Below are 17,084 nucleotides of genomic sequence, written 5' to 3'. Positions count from 1 at the left end.
TTTTTTAAATTTAAGTTAAATTAAATCAAAGTTTGACTTTACTCTGTAGAACACATTGACATTTTTTTGATACATTTTTTTACTATGAATATGTTCCATTCCTTTCATTTCGCAAAAAAAAAAAACCATGAAAGGAAGCGAAAATTTCCATGGGTAAAAACCTTATCATATTGTGACAAGGTGCACATGTGCCGGTTCGTTACTCAGTCGAGCAATGCCCCAACATTTTGATAACCTCGAGAACACCATGCTTCCAATGCATATCAGATGGCAACATCCGTGTTCAAATCCTTGTACTATGCTCCCCTTTATCAATTTCCAGCTGCGAGACAAAGTGTCGTCATCACTGCTTGCACTTGCGCTTGATTTATTTTTGCAAGACTTCCATCACCACCATTCCTGACGCGGAAAGAAATGGCAAACTTCTTATCGCTATCGCGGTGTAAGTAAAAAAAAAATCCTTTCCCAAGCGCTAGAACATCACGTCTTATCGCAAAATGCGATTTGGACATCGCCTATCTCCCAATCAACGAAACCTTTGCAACACACCGTTCTGCTCGAACATGACGTCCCTTATCGGAGTCCGGGAGAGTTCGATAACGTTTACATATAAAACGGACCCCCAGTGCCGAAGAAGATATCACTCCTGAACGCACCTTCTTCGGATACACGGACCTTGCCTTCTCTCCCCGAAAACCATCAACATGAAAAGTAAGTAGTTCTCCCGGAGGTTCGACAGAACTTCAACTGAAACAACTCACCCCTCCCGCCTCCTTCCAGCCATCTTCGTCTTCTTCGCCCTGCTGGCGCTCGCCATGGGCGAGCCGCTGTGTGTTCGCGACGACTCCAACGGACAGCCCGCCTGTAATGCCGAAGAAATGACCCAACGCTTCTGGCGCAACAACTGGGACCCCACCGCGTACTGGGAGTGCGTGACGGCCGGAACTGCCGCCACTGCTCGCCGTTGCCCGACCGAGGGCATGTTCGATTCCGCGACGCTGACCTGCATCCGTTGGGACCTGTGGGTCTGGACACCGACCTGCAAGCCACCGAGCATGCTGGTTTAAGAGCGAATAGCGTGTAGATTACATATGACGCACGGTGGGTTGGTACTGTAGTGCGGTGCGGTGGAAGATGGTTGAATAAAATTTAAGCTTCACACAAGTGAATCGTGTTTTGCAAGTTTATTGATCTCTTATTCTTCTTCTTCTTCCTGGCGTAACGTCCTCACTGGGTCAAAGCCTGCTTCCTAGCTTAGTGTTATATGAGCACTTTCACTGTTAATAACTGATAGCTTCCTCTGCCAATGACCATTTTGCATGTATACATACACTCCCGTTCAAAAGTTTGGGGTCACCCCCTCAAAAACATGTCATTTTTTTAGGCCCATATCTCCGCCAATTTGCGTCCGATTTCAAAACCCTAGGTTTCATTCAAAAGATAATAAGTCAAAGAAACTTTGAACATGATTTAAAAGGAACTTTTTCAAAAAATTTTGTATGTAAACTTAACCCAAAGTTGCCAAATTTTCTAAAAAATGAATAAAAACTTACGGCAGTGTCGCTGGAAGTTGGGTCGACCAAGTTTTAAGGTGAAAGCGGTAATATGACCCATTTTCTATTGACTTTCAACTGCTTTTTACAGAACTTAGCTAAAAAATCTAGAAAAAAAGTTATTGAGTAAATTAATCCTTGATGTCATCGACCAAAAGTTTGGGGTCACCCCTCAATATGATGTATCGGCCAAAAGTTTGGGGTCACTTTCGTAAAACATGGAAAAGTGATTTGGTGATATCTTCGTCATCTATAGTTCAATTTTAATTATTTTTGGCTTATTTCAAAGATAATTAACTAAATTTACGTTTGATGTCTTCAACTTAACGTATTTAACGATTTTTGTATATAAAAATGTTATGTAAAGTTAGCACATTTTACCACGCTTCAAAAAATGAGGCAACTTTACGTTAAGTTTTAGTATGTAAATTTCAACAAATATGTGTGGTTCAATGTCTATGCAGTAAGTATCATTCATTTTGTTTCAAATAAGCCAAGAAGAATTAAAATTGAATGAAAGATGACAAAGATATCAACAAATCACTTTTCCATATTTTACGATAGTGACCCCAAACTTTTGGCCGATACAGCATTTTGAGGGGTGACCCCAAACTTTTGGTCGATGACATCAAGGATAAATTTACTTAATAACTTTTTTTCTAGATTTTTTAGCTAAGTTCTGTAAAAAGCAGTTGAAAGCTAATAGAAAATGGGTCATATTACCGCTCTCACCTTAAAATTTGGTCAACCCAACTTCCAGCGACACTGCCGTAAGTGTTTATTCATATTTTAGAAAATTTGGCAACTTTGGGTTAAGTTTACATACAAAATTTTTTGAAAAAGTTTATTTTAAATGATGTTCAAAGTTTCTTTGACTTATTATCTTTTGAATGAAACCTAGGGTTTTGAAATCGGACGCAAATTGGCGGAGATATGGGCCTAAAAATATGACATATTTGTGAGGGGGTGACCCCAATCTTTTGAACGGGAGTGTATATATATCGTGTGACAGGTACGAAGGTACTTTATGCCCAAGGAAGACAAGAAGGTTTCCTTTATGAAAAGTTTCTGAACCACCCGGGAATCGAATCCGTCATTCTCAGCATAGTTAAGCACCCTAAGCAAATTTGAACCTACTAGCTTTTATAACTAACCGCAACACGATGAAATTGAATATAATAACATTATATTCTTAAAGCATTTTTTAATCTTTCAGCAGTCGCGCTGTTGTATTTTGTGCAATAAGTTATAACAGTTCACCTGATCTACACAAATCAACGTGATGACCAATTCCTAAGAGAACCTGAGAGTAATTTCTGAAGAAATCACTTGAGGAATTCCTGGAGCATTCCTTGGAAGAATTCCTGGAGCAGTCCCTGGAAACAACTGGATGAATCCCTGGAGCAATTGCTAAAGGAATGTCTGGCAGAAGCCCTGTAGAATCCCTGGAGGAATTCCCGGAAGAGTAATTGAAAGTATACCTGGAGGAATTCCTATATAATTTATGGGAAGAATACCTAGAGAAGCTTCTGAAGAGATCGCATGAGGAAATCCTAGAAGAAATCTAGATTAATTTTTGAAACAATTCCTAGAGGAATCTCTGAAGAAATTCCTGGGAAAATCTAGAGAGAATCCTGGAGGAATGCCTGGAGAAACTCCTGAACAAATTCCTGGCGTATTTCCTGGAGGAATTATTGGATGACATCCAGCAGAAATTCCTGGATAAATTCCTGTAGAAATGTATTGGATGAATTCATGGAGAAATCTCCAGAGAAGTTCTGGAAGGATTTGCTGGAGAAATTTCTGAAAAAAACCCTTGATAAATTCCAGGAGGAACCTGGAAAAACCCTTGGAGGAATCTCTGAAGGATTCCCTGAAGGAATCTCTGGGAATATCCCTGGAGAAATTCGTGGAGAAATCAATGGAGGAATCCCTGAAGCAATTCCTGGAAGAATCTCTGGAGGAATGTCTGGAGGATTCGCTGAAAAATTCGTGAAAGTATTCCTGGAAGAATCTCTAAAGAAATCCTCAAAGGATTTCCAGGGGAAATTGCTAACATAATTTCTGAAGGATGTCCAGGAGCATTTCCTGAAGAAGTTCCTGGGGTAATTCCTGGATGAATTCCTAGAGAATTTCCTGGAAAAATTCCTGGATAAAATCCTGGAGGAATGCCTGAGGGAATTCCTAGAGGTAATCCTGTGGGAATTGCTGGAGGGATCTCTAGAGAAGTTGTTGAAAGAATTACTGAATGAATTTTTAGAGGAATCTCCAGAGGAATTGTGGGAGATTTCTATTTCTATTTCTGTTATTTTTCTATTTCTGATAAATTTCTAGAGGAATTTCTAGCGGAATTTCTGGCGTCATTCCTGGAGAAATCCTCGAAGGAATTCCTGATGGAATCCCAGTGGGAATCCTTGAAGAAATTTGTGGAGGAATCTCTGGAGGAATCTCTGAAAAGTTTCTGAAGGTATTCCTGGAGATATTCCTGGAAGAATTTCTGAAGAAATCCCTAGAGGATGTCCTGGAGGTATCCTTGCAGGAACTTCTGGAGTATTTCCTGGAGGAATCTTCGAAGGATTTCTTGGAGGAATCCCTGAGAAAATCCCTGGAGAAATTCGTGGAGAAATCTCTGGAGGAATCCCTGAAACAATTCCTGATCGAATCTCAGGAGAAATTCCTGGAGAAATGCCTGGAGGAAGCCCTAGAGGAATTGCTGACATAATTTCTGAAGGATGTCCAAAAGCAATTTCTGGAGGAATTCCTGAATAAATTCCTGGAGGAGTCCCTGTAGGAATTCCTGGATAAAATCCTGGAGGAATGCTTGGAGGAATTCCTGGAGGAATTCCTAGAGATATTCCTGTGAAAATGCTGGATGAATCTCTAGAGAAATTCTTGAAAGAATTACTGGATGAATTTCTAGAGGATTCTCCAGAGGAATTCTGGAAGTTGTCTATTTCTATACCTATTATTTTACTATTTCTGAAAAAAATCCTGGAGGAATTTCTAGCGGATTTTCTGGAGGAATTCCTGGAAAATTCTTCGAAGGAATCCCTTGGGGAATCCTTGAAGATATTTGTGAAGAAATCCCTGGAGGAATCTCAAGAGGAATTCTTGGAGGAATACCTAGAGAAATCTCTAAAAAAATCCTGAAGGTATTCCTGGAGAGATTCCTGGAAGAATTTCTGAAGAAGTCCCTAGAAGAATCCTTAGAGGAAATTCGGGAGGATTTCCTGGAGGAATCTACGAAGGACTTTCTGGAGCAATCCCTGGGAAAATCCCTGGTAAAATTCGTGGAGAAATCCCTTAAGGAATCGCTGAAGCAATTCACGAAGGAATCTCAGAAAAAAAAAATCCTAGAGAAACGCCTGCAGGAATCCTTGGAAATTTCCAAAGCGTATTCCAGTAGAATTAACAGGAAGAATTTCTGAAAAAAATCCCAGTAGATTTTCTGGAAAAATTCCTGGAGAAATTGGTGACATAATTTCTGAAGGATGTCCAGAAGCAATGCCTGTATCAATTTCTAGAGAAACTGCTGGAGGAATTCCTGAAGAAATTCTTGGGGTAGGTATGCCAAGAGGAAATCCTGGAAGAATTTCTGAAGGAATTCCTGAAAGATTTCCTGGAGAATTGCCTGTATGATTTGCTGAAATAGTTTATGATGTAATTCCCTGATTAATTCCTGGAGAAATTTCTGAAAGAATTCCTCGAGGAGACCCTGAAGAATTTCCTGGGTGAAAGGAATACCTGCATGAATTTCTGGAGGTACCCCAGGAAGAATTCCTGAAGCAATCCCAGGAGAAATTCCTGGAAGACCTCCTGGGGAATTCCTGGAGGAATTTCTGAAGGAATCCCTGGATGAATGTTTAGGGAAATCCCTGCAGCAATTCCCACAATCCCTGGAATAATTCCTGGAGGAATCTCTGACGAAATTCGTGGAGGAATCCCTTGAGAGAATTGCTGGAGGAATCCCAGGTAGAATTTGTGAAAAAATCATGTAGCGGTTCCTGAAGGAATCCCTGCAGGAGTTCCTGAATAATCCCCAGGAGGAATCCCTGAAGCATTTTCTGGAGGCATTTCTAAGGGAATTCCTAAACAGTCCTTGGAGGAAGTGCTGGATTACATCCTGGAGTTGTTCCTGAAGGAAACACAGAAGAAATCCCCAGGTGAATCCCTGGACGAATTCTTGAAGGAAAACCTGGAGGAGTTCCTGAAGCAATCCCATGAGGAATTTCACAGGAAATCCCAGGAAAGCTTTCTTAACAAATTCCTGGAAGAATTTCTGAAGGAAAATAATATGAAGGAATTCATGTCTGCAATAGTTTTTGGACGAGTTATTGTTGGAATCTTTGGATGGACTCCCAAAAGAATGTTTTTTAGAATGTTTTAAGGAACTCCTGGATAAATTTTTAGCTCCTCCCTGGTAAAATTCCTGTTAAGGTTTCTGGAAGATATTCCTGCTGAAATACTTTGAATTATTCTAGATTGAATAATTGGAGCAATCTCTAGTGGAATTCTTGAAGGGATATATAGAGAAACCCCAGATGAAATCTCTGAAGGAACACTTGCAGAAATACCTAAAAGAATTTCTTTTCTCATTCCTTTGGGAATCCCTGGAGAAGTTCCTGGAAGAATCCTCGAGAAAAGCACTGGGACAATCACTGGAGGAACCTATAAAGATATTCCAGGAAAAATTCCCGGAGGAAGTCAATGAATAAATGCCAGAAGGAATTTCAAAAAGAAAAACTTGATGAAAGCTCGGGAAGAATCCTTAAAAGAATCCCTGAAGGGATCTCGGAAGAAATCTCCCAAGGAAACCTGGGTGAAACCTACGATGAAGTCCCGGGAGTAATCCCTGAAGGAATCCCGGTAGAAATAAATGCCTAAAGGAATCCTAAATAAATACCTGAAGGAATCCCGGAAAATTCAGTAAGGATCCTTGTGGAATCTCTGATACAATCTTTGAACTAATTCGTGAAAGTGTTCCGGAAGAAATCCCTCAAGCAATCCCATGAAGAATCTATGAAGAAATCCCTGATGGAATGCCGAAGAGTATCCCTGCGAAAATCCCGGAAGGAATCAATGAAAGAATCTCGGGATGATCTCCCTGCGGAATTTCAGATAAAACCTGGAGGAATCCTTGAAGGAATTGCAGAAGAAATACTTGAAGACACTCGAGAACGACCAATGGAGGAACCCATGAAGAATCCTAGGTGAAATCCCGAGGCAAAATCGCTGAAAAATCCTGGAAGAAATCTCTGAAGGAATCTCAAGTAGAATTCTTGTAGGAAACCCAGGGACATTTTTGTTGAAATCCCTAAAGGCATCCCGTGAAAAAGCAATGGAAGAAACCCAGGTGGAATCCCTGGGAGGATCCCGGAAGTAATTCCGAGATAAATATTTGAAGCAATCTCGGGAGGAATCCTTGAATGAATTCTGGAGGAACTCTTGAAGGAATCCTTGGAAGAACTCTTGAAGTGATGAAGAAATCCCTACAGGATTGCTTGGAGATATGAATCCTGGTAGGAATCCTAAAACAAATCCAAATTTTACATTTCCACCGAAAAGTTCTACATTATATTTCCTACCAGTCCTGGTCTAAACAAAATGAAACTGTACTACGCATTGTTCTATCTCGCTCAGCTTTTGAAACGGAAACCGATCCGTTCCAGGTCTTCCCGAAAATTTGGCACTGATTCTTCAGGATATCTTTCCACGGGTTTCTCATGGAAGCAAGAGATCCACTTGAAATTTTTCCAGGAATTCCTCCGAGACTTCTTGCAGAGATTCTTCCAAGCATTTTTTTTTAGAAATTCTATGGATAATTCTATTAGAAAATCTTCTAGGAATTCCTCTAAGGAGTCCCACCGAAAATACCTGCAAGAGCTCCTTCAGGAATCCGTTCAGAAGATTCTCCAAGGTTTCTTTTACGATTGCCTCCAGGAATTCTTTCATACATATCTCAGGATTTTCAGTTTTTCGTTGTTGTATAGTTCGTTCGAAATAATTATAGTAATTTCATTGGGATTTCCTCCAAAAACTCCTTCGGGAATTCTTAAAGGATTTCCTCCAGGAATTTATTAAGAAATTCATCTGGATTTTTACCATTAGTTCGTCCTTCAATTATTTTAGTAGTTCTTCCGGGAAATCCTCCAGGAGTTTCACTGCGATTTTTTATTCAAATTCTTGTAGTGATTCCTCCGGCCGTATTTCTAGGAGCTTATCCGAGAAATTCATCGAAATTTTCTCTAGGATTTCTTACAGGAGTTGTTCTGGGAATTATTCCATGAGTCTTCCCGGATATTCTTGCGGCAATCCTGTCTAGAGATTCTCCAGGAATTATTTCACAAATGCCTAGAGGATTTTCTTTTTCAATAGCTTCGCTCGATTTGTCTGAGATCCTTTCCGCAGTTTCTCTTTGAAATTATTTCAATAGTTACTCTAGGAATTGTTCCGTCAGTTTCTCCGGAAATTTCACCAGAAGGCTTCTCCAATTACTTTTTTCAGATATTTTTCCGGTCATTCTTGCAGTGATTCTTCCAGGAATTCTTCCGAAAAATTTACCAAGAGTTTCTCTGGTAATTCTCACCGACGTTGCTCTGGGAATTAGCTCAAGATTCCTCAGGGATAACCTTTCTGCCGTTTTTTTCACGATTATTTTTTTTTTTCAAATATACCAGCTAGGCTTTTTTGGGAGTTCCTCTGGATTTTCATCACAAATTTCGCTGAGGATTTTTCCAGCAGCTCCTTCTTAATTATTTTTTAGTAATTACAACAGAAGCTATTTCAGAACTCCAAGGATTCTTTTAAGAGTTCCATAACGAATTTTCCCAGGGAGTTTCATAATTCTTCCAGTAGGACCAGGAATCCATCTGAGAGTTTTTTACTGTAGTTGTTCTGTGAACTATTTCAGGGTTCTGACAAAAAATTTCTCACTGAGTTTTACGAGTATCGTTACAGGAATTCCTCTAATGATTCTTTTAGAAGTTCCTTTGGATTTTGAGCAGAAGTTGTTCTGAGGGTTCCTTCAGAAATTCTTCCTAAAGTTATTTATCTTCCGGGAATTATTCCACGAGTTCCTCCGAGCATTTCTACGGAAGTTACACTGCGATATTTTTCAGGGATTTCTTTGGTAAATTTTCCAGGAGTTCTCAAGAGAAATTTAGCAGAAGTTGTTTTCTGGGAATTCTTATTAGGATTTGAAAGAAATACAGAAATTTTGCCAGAGAGGTCTTTTGTGAATGCTCTTTGAGTTTCAGATGGAATTTCTTCGGAGTTACTAATTTTTTTCAGAAGCTACTCTGGGTACTTCAAAGGTTATTTGAGGATTTTTTTAGTAGTTAATGTTTGATTTTCTTGCAGCTCCTTCAGGAACGAGTTCCTCCAGGATTTTGTTCAGAGATTCCTAGATTTGTTTTAGAGATTCCTAGAGGAAAAGGTTTTTTTTAGTGATTCCTACTATGGTTTTAACTGAAGTTACTCTGGGAACCTTACTGGAGTTCGCCAGAAAATTCTAAAAGGCGATCGTATTTTTTTTTATATTTTTTGCCAACAAATTTCCTGAGGTTTCTTCTGGAATTCCTCAGGAGGATTTTTTCAGGAAGTTCTTCGAAGTTCCTCCAATATTTTTTTTACTAAGTTACTCTGGGTTCTTCCAAGAGTTGTTCCGGGATTTCTTTTAGTAGTTTTATCAGAAATTTCTAGAAGTTTTTTTATCCCCTGATACTTTTTAAAGATTATTTGTTAAAAAAGTATTCCATAAGGATACTTTTCCGAAATTTCATCAAGCATTTTTTCTGGTCTTTGTGGAAAATCCCTTTAGTTATCACTCAAGTAACATTTTAGTAGCATTTCATTCTATAGATTTTTTTTACAGAATTCCGGCTTTTTTAAAAAAAGTATTCTTTAGGATAATTTCCAATTTTTTCATTTTTTTTACAGAGGTCAATGTCAAATCGTGGACGAATTAAGAGATACATTTAAATAATTTATGGATAAATGTAAGATTTTTTATGAACGGTATTCCTGCTTATATCTTTCATGGAATTTACGAAGAAAGAAAACCTTTTGGAGAATTGTCTGGATAGAATTTCAAGATAAGCTCCTTTAGGAATTCCAAAAGTACTTTTGAAAAAACTTCCGTATGACCTCTTGAAGGAGTTTTTGGCGGTATTTTTAGAGAAATTCCCGGAGGTACTCCAGGTAGAATTTACGGATGAATTTATGGTGGAGCTTTGCGGAGCGATTTTTTCTTCCAGGCAGGATGGGGCGTCACCACATGCTTACCTATCTAGGCTGGATGCTGGACGGTTGAGACCCTCTCTTTTGGGATGAAATCTCAAAAGTACTCAGAGATGAGTTTCCATCTTAAATTTTCGGAGGAAATTTCGAAAGATTTCCCGGAGAAACGTTCGAAAGAATTCTCCAAAGAACTCCAAGTATCTTTTTGAAGAATTCCCAAAGCCACATTTGCAGAAAATTCTCGGTGGACTATTAAACAAAAATCTGAAGGAGTTTCCTGATGAATTTTACTCCCGGGTTTTCGAATCGCCCGAAACAATACCTGGATGAATTTCCCGTTAAATTTCCGGAGGAAATACTGAAGATATTTCCAAAAGATTTACCGAACAAATTTTTTGAATGAATTTTCGAATGATTTTTTGGCGATTTTTTCAGTGGATCTTCTAGATCCGTGCATAAAATTTTGGAACAATTTTCAAAGGTACTTCCATAAAAGATGTCCCGAAGGAAATTTTGAATGAATTTCCGAAAGAGCTTCTGCCACAAATCCCGATGTAACTTCCATTGCACCTGACTGGGAGACGACGCGTCGTGGCAGTAGCTGATTTCTTGGCACATGGTAATTAGCGGGCTAGATGCGAATATCAAAACGGGACATGGCACAAAAGTTCAGCCTATTGGACGCAGTGGCTTAATTTCCCCAACAGGGGAAAAAACTTACAGGAGAATCCCGGATAAACTTGTAGATGAATCCTCGGAGAAATGTGTGGAAAATTCTCGAAGCATCTCTTGGAAGAATCCCATGACGAACTTCTGGCAGGATTCCGGCGAAGCTTCTGTAAAACTGGCATAAATTTCAAATAAATTCATGAAATTGTTTTTTTTTTTGGAATCATTGGATTCTCCAGGTTTTTTTTCGTAACCATGAGCTATCTTCGTTATCTCCGAAATCACGATATCAGATTTTTCAAAGACACTACACTTTCTTCAACCAGAGGTTGTACATCCAGTGACGAAAAGTTTCCATCGACTGGAGCGGGAATCGAGTCCTCACTCCTTTCCAGGCAGATGTAAATGGCAAACAAGATAATCAATAATAACACAACATAACATAATAACATATTTCATAGCCATAACGAATTTTGATATTCATGAGTTCTTCATGAAGAGCTGAAAACAGCGTGTCAATAACATAATATGATATCGTATCAAAATAAGCCATTTGGTAAATGATTCAAAAATTTGTATTGTAACTACTCTACTAACTCGTGTCTAATTTTGAAATCATAGCTAATTTTGTTATACATATGTTATTGTTGATTTCTTAGTGCCAAACTCACAATAGGCCCAAGCGAGTGTTGTCCAGCTAGCCGCACGGCCACGAAGGAGCCTTATTCACTTCTTATTCCAAGGAGCCACTTTTAAAACATCGTTGACAAGAAGTCAAAAAATTCTGGCGTTCCAAATTTTCAGAACGATGGTATATTTGGACCAAAAAATGGATCATCACAACTTTTTAATCAGTAAAGTGCTAAAATTTGCGAGTTTTTTGTGCACTTCACAAAAAGTTACAGCAAGTTGGTTTTTGCCTTTCTCGTACACTAAGTGTACTGGAAAGGCTATATGTTCACTCCAAAAACGACGTTTTGATAGAAGGCCCGGAGGGTCAAGTCACATATACCAATCAACTCAGCTCGACGAAATGAGGTGATGTCTGTGTGTGTATGTGTGTGTGTGTATGTGTATGTGTACAAAAAAACTCACATCACTTTTTGGCAGTAAACCTCAACCGATTTTAATGACCAACGGTTCATTCGACGCAAAATCTGGTCCCATTGTTTCCTATTGAAAATTAATTGGATCGGTTCAGCCGTTCCGGAGTTATGGCCATTTACGTGTTCCGGACCAGTACCCTAGGAAGGGGCCATACATAAAAATGTAACAAACACATACATGCGACACATCAAACTGCGGCATTTTGGATAACCTGATGAACAGTTAGCAAGAAAACAGTTTCAGACCATATCTGAACCGGTAGTGTTCCGGAACCGGTTCCGGGTGTCCCGCCGGAAGTGGCCAAATATAAAAGTAAACCAAATCCATGCATCAAATTGCGGCAATTTCGATAGCCTGATGGACAGTTAGCAAGAAAACAGTCCAAGACCATATCTGAACCGGTTGTGTTCCGGAACCGGTTCCGGATGTCCCGCCGGAAGTGAACCAAATTCATGTATGCGACACATCAAACTGCGGCATTTTCGATAACCTGATGAGCAGTTAGCAAGAAAACAGTTTCAGACAATATCTGAATACATAGTGTTTCGGAACCGGTTCCGGGTGTTCCGCCGGAAGTGACCGTATATAAAAGTTGACAAAACTTTTGCATGCGGCACATCAAATCACGGCTTTTTCGACAACTTGATGACCGGTTATTGAGGAAGTAGGCTAAGACCACATTATGGACTGTCAGTAGTGCCGAGACTAGTTCCGGGTTTCTCTCCGAAAGCGGCTGAATATAAAATTGAATTAAACCCATGGTTTTTTTTTGATAACCTTATAAACTTTAGCAAGCAAATAGGCTCAGATTATTTAAGAGACTATTGGTAGTGTTCCGCAACCGGTTCCGGGCCGGAAGTGACACCAAACCCATGCATGCGATAGCTCAAATCACGGCTTTTTAGGTAACATGATGAACAGTTGGAAGAAAAAAGACGCAAGCCATATCAGTGTGTTACGGAACCGATTACGGGTGTCCCGCTAGAAATGGTCAAATGTAAAAGAGAACCAATACATGCGACATATCAATGACTTATTCAGTAACAAGATAAACGGTTAATCAACAAATAATCTCAGACCATATTTGGTAGAACCGGTAGTGTTCCAGAACTTGTGACAAGACGAGTAACGCGTCGGAAGTGGAAAAATATAGAAGGGAACTAAACCATAGCGGCGTTTTTGATAATCTGATGAACTGTCAGCTAGAAAATAGTCTGAGGCCACATCTAGAATTTGTAATAATATTTCGGAATCGGTTGCGGGTGTGATTTAATAGAAGTGAAAAAAATCATGCATGCGATGCATAAAATCGCGGCTTTTTCAAAAATTTGCCGAACGGTTAGCAAGAAAAAAGCCTCAGATCATAATAATTTTCGGCTTTTCAGGTAACCCGATGAACAGTCGACAAAAACATAGTCTCAGACCATATTTGAGACAACCGGAATCGGTTCCAGGTGTCCCGCCGGAAGTGGTCAAACGTAAAATTTAACAAAACCCATGCAAGCTGCACATCAAATAGCGGAATTATAAAGGTGAACAAAATAAATGTCAAAGCGATAAATCAAATTGTGGCTTTTTTGATAGCAAACGTTGGGTAAGATTATAAGTGAAGTAATGGCCAAAGTCTTTATATATGCAAGAGAACAAAATCGTGACCAAAACGATCTCTACAAATCACACCATTTCAGATTCCTGCGGTGTAAATTTATAGTAGGATAGATCAACGTTTTATGGAAAAAATATAATTTAATCGCATCAACACTTTATACAGTTTTTCAATCTTCAATCTCCTTATGCTTCTAAAATTACTGCTCATAATTTGGGTGCGGCTGATTGTGCCCTCACTCTTCTCATTGCGATTGAAATTCGAATGGAAAATTTACATTTTCTGCATTTTTCTCGTAGGAAGATCAAATTTTACATGAATCATATTACCAACGATAATAAAATAAGGAGTGAATCGGAAAGTAATTGAAAATGTTCAGGATGCTCTATCTCGAAGCTGGGTTGGTCTTTTCATTTCGGTTCTTCTATGAAATCTTCATAATATAGTTAAGTTTAGAACAGCTTGGAAAACTTTGGAAAATGTTTAGTATTGTTGAAAATATGGTTAAATGAATACACCTTACAAATTTAAAATCTGCACAAGATGCAATTTTGTTAAGACTTTTCAACATTTCAAAAATCTTTAGCGAATAAAATTTGTACCATAAAAAATCTGGACAATATTGTTGTTTGTTAACAGTTATGTACACATAACATATCATTCAACACCGACTTTCAAAATTCATATTTTCGATAGAAAAATCTTCTATATCTACAAAATGGTCCACTCCAAAAAACGTCTGTTTTTTGGTCAAACTTTGAAGTTATGCTTTTAATATCATAAATGGTTATAAAATTCCATTTTTTGCTCTAACTTACTCGTCCATAAATTTAAAAAAAACATACCCTATTTAAAAAATGCGAATTTTTCATTTTATGTATTTTTTATTTGCGTTAACATGATTTGGTGGAGCATAGAAAAAAGGGGCTCCTTAAAAATGGCCCTTTTTTCATTTTTAAGAATTGCGCTTAAATGCAGTGGAGATTTTTCTTGAAAAAAAAAATTGCCTATATCATGAGGATTCTGGAGCTTATTATATTTGCACAAAAAATAACAATTTTCGAACGTTATCGAACTTTTTTCGCAATTTCAATTTTTTGGAAGGTGTGCAAAATTTTAAAAACATGTGTTTAGTAATCTAATTAAAAACCCAGTTAAAATAGCATTTTTAGAAAATCATAAAAGTCATTTCTTTTTTCAAGGATTTATACAGTATCTCCGAAAATAAAATTACTTAACAGTTGTATTAAACTATTTCTGAGGCTATTGTAAACATTTTTAACTACTTTACGAGAAACACTCCTTATAGCCTAAAGTGTGCTGAAATTAACATTGGCGAAGATCACTAAGTGATCTGTGATTGTGAATAAAGTTAACCTTCTTCATGCATTAGCTGACGCTCACCCCGCTGCCGTAGTGGATGGAATGGGGTCATAATGGAATGGTATTGCTGCTAATGTTAAAACCCGGGTTCTAAACTTCTTACTGGGGAGAATTTAACAGTAAAACAAGGGTGATGCTAGGTTTCCGATGCATGGCCAATTATCAGTACTCTTGTTTTGTTTTCTATATTGCTCCTGAAGCACATAAGAAAACAAAACAAAAACTGTATCAAAATCGATACTTTATTGCGCTTCAATGGCAATTGAGTAATGCGACATGCACTATACTAGAGATACGGGTAATGTCACAACAGATCTAAAAACTGGTCGCAGTGGCAGACCCGAACAGGAATAAAATAAAAGGTGGTCAAGCAGTCAAGTGAGAGGTCTGATATTTTTCAGCTCTGTTTTGCTGTTGAATATAACATCGGAATATGTATCATCAATAAGTTTTGAAAATCGATGATGGCTTTTGTTGCTTTCCTATGTGAAGTGTTTTCAGGATTCAGGAACATTTTGGCTAACGTCGACGAAAAGTTCATGAGTACATATTCGACGAGAAAGGCACTATCACCACTAGGTGGATTAATCTGGGTTTTTTAATGAAACATTTTCTTTTTCAGTTCGTTTGGCTATCTCCTGCCAATACAAAGCAAAAGGAATTATATCTTGCCAACATTATGTTTTTCTAACATAATCTGTTAAAACCAATTGTCAGAGAAATTGATGAAAAAACAATAGGACGCAATCAGTGAAGTACTAGATTGAAAGTAGTGAGCTGGATTTTTGTATGGTGAGATTATCAGTTCTCCATTTCTGCAATGAAATGGTGCAAACAGCGTGGGTTATATGGTTTCTTTCCTAATTTAATGCTGTTTGAGCAAAAGTTTGGGTAACTGTGTTGTTGAAGTTGCAAGAAATAAATAATACAAGAACACAGTTACCCAAACTTCTGCTCAAATAGCATAAAATTAGTCAAGAAATCATATAACCTACGCTGTTTGTACCATTTCATTACAGAAATGGAGAACTGATCATCTCACCATACAAAAATCCAGCTCACTACTTTCAATCTAGTACTTCACTGGTTGCTTCCTATTAAGCTTGTTTGATAAAAACATTGTCAAATTGTCACCGTAATCTTATCGCATCGATATGTAACTAGCGAACAATTAGACTTTCAAATCCGCTTCATGACTTTCGTGTAATTCCTATTGACGTTGCTAAATTTGTACGGTTTCACCGTTTCCCGGCACAATACTCATTATCTCAGGGGCACACGCTCCGCGGTCATTTCCCATGTACTTCAATCATACCGTCAGCGTGCCTGGTCAACCTTTTCTACTACCTCACCAAAAGACCGCACTCTCCCTTTCAATGCCGACACAACAGCCGGGTTTCGCAACGAGAAATCTCGTCACCACCTTCATTCATATCAAACCAGCACTGGTGTAGTTGATTCCATTTGCATCGTTAAATGGCATCAATTAATTCAAACCACCAAAAAGGACTGCATCGTTGTCGTTACCACTTCATTTCCCCGACCAGAGTCATCGTTTCTCACCCATTTCTTTGCACCTCTTTTCTCGTTACAGCAAAGCCCCTGCCATCTGATACTGAAACAAGTGTCGCCGGATGTTTGTGCCCTGGTCGGTGCTGCTGCTGCTGCGGGTGGCAACGATGGAGCGGGGGGCGTGAGTACGACGGTCAGGCCACCACCGGGACCCACCAGTATAGTGACACCAACGAAGAGTCCCGTCTCGTCGACGACGGGCAGTAGCAATCCGACGACGCCGGCTGCTGATAAGTCCGGCGACCAGAATGGTAAAGTTCCTAGCGATGGGAGCACTGATTCCGGTGGTGGTGCAGTGGGTAAGTTTTCTGGTTGAATTGTTACTGATGAACCTAGCAGCTTAGCGAATCAACATGTCTTCAAGGACATTATTTACATTGTTTTAGAAAAAAAAAATCAGAAATCAAAAGTTTGATACGTGGCGTGACCAGCCCACTGAAGTATGGCGAACTGAACTACGGTTCACGAAATTTGCTAAAAAGTATGTTGTTCCATACAAATTTCAATCGCAATGCGCAATGGAAATACGAGGACGCAGCCAATCGCTCCAAAATTTTTTCCCAGTCATTTTCTACACTTAAAGGAATCGAAAAAGCTTTGTTCCAAAAAACCGACCTTGTTGACCCAGTCTAGTAGGCATAAGATTCCGTCACCTTGTCGTAGTCTCCGACGAGATCCGTATGAACTGGATAGTTCACCCTAGTCAAAGCTTCACAGAAAAGCCGTTTTCATCCATGATTTTCCATAGCTCTGTGCGGTCGATACTGTCGTATGCTGCAGTGTCAATGAACAGGGTATGCGTTGGGACCTGGTATTCACGACATTTCTGGAGGATTTGCTGTACGATGAAGATCTGGTCCGTTGTCGACCGGCCGTCAATGAAACCGGCTTGATAACCCACGAACTCATTAGTTTTAGGTAGTCACTTTGTTGGGAATGGGGCAGATTACCCCTTC

General features: G+C 39.0%; 1 protein-coding gene across 1 annotated transcript; it reads left to right on the top strand.

Moving 5' to 3' along the window:
- Positions 1 to 560: 560 nt before the first annotated feature.
- On the top strand, positions 561 to 1,169 carry LOC109402619 (uncharacterized). The gene is made up of 2 exons (XM_019675318.3): positions 561 to 711; positions 781 to 1,169. Exons 1-2 carry the CDS (start codon positions 705 to 707, stop codon positions 1,065 to 1,067), a joined length of 294 nt encoding a protein of 97 aa, XP_019530863.3. The 5' UTR covers positions 561 to 704; the 3' UTR covers positions 1,068 to 1,169.
- The last annotated feature ends 15,915 nt before the right edge of the window (positions 1,170 to 17,084 follow it).

The sequence above is a fragment of the Aedes albopictus genome, chromosome 1 (assembly GCF_035046485.1).
Source record: "Aedes albopictus strain Foshan chromosome 1, AalbF5, whole genome shotgun sequence".
Lineage (NCBI taxonomy): Eukaryota > Metazoa > Arthropoda > Insecta > Diptera > Culicidae > Aedes > Aedes albopictus.
Note: the sequence above shows the minus strand (reverse complement) of the source record. Positions and strands in the feature narration are given on the sequence as shown.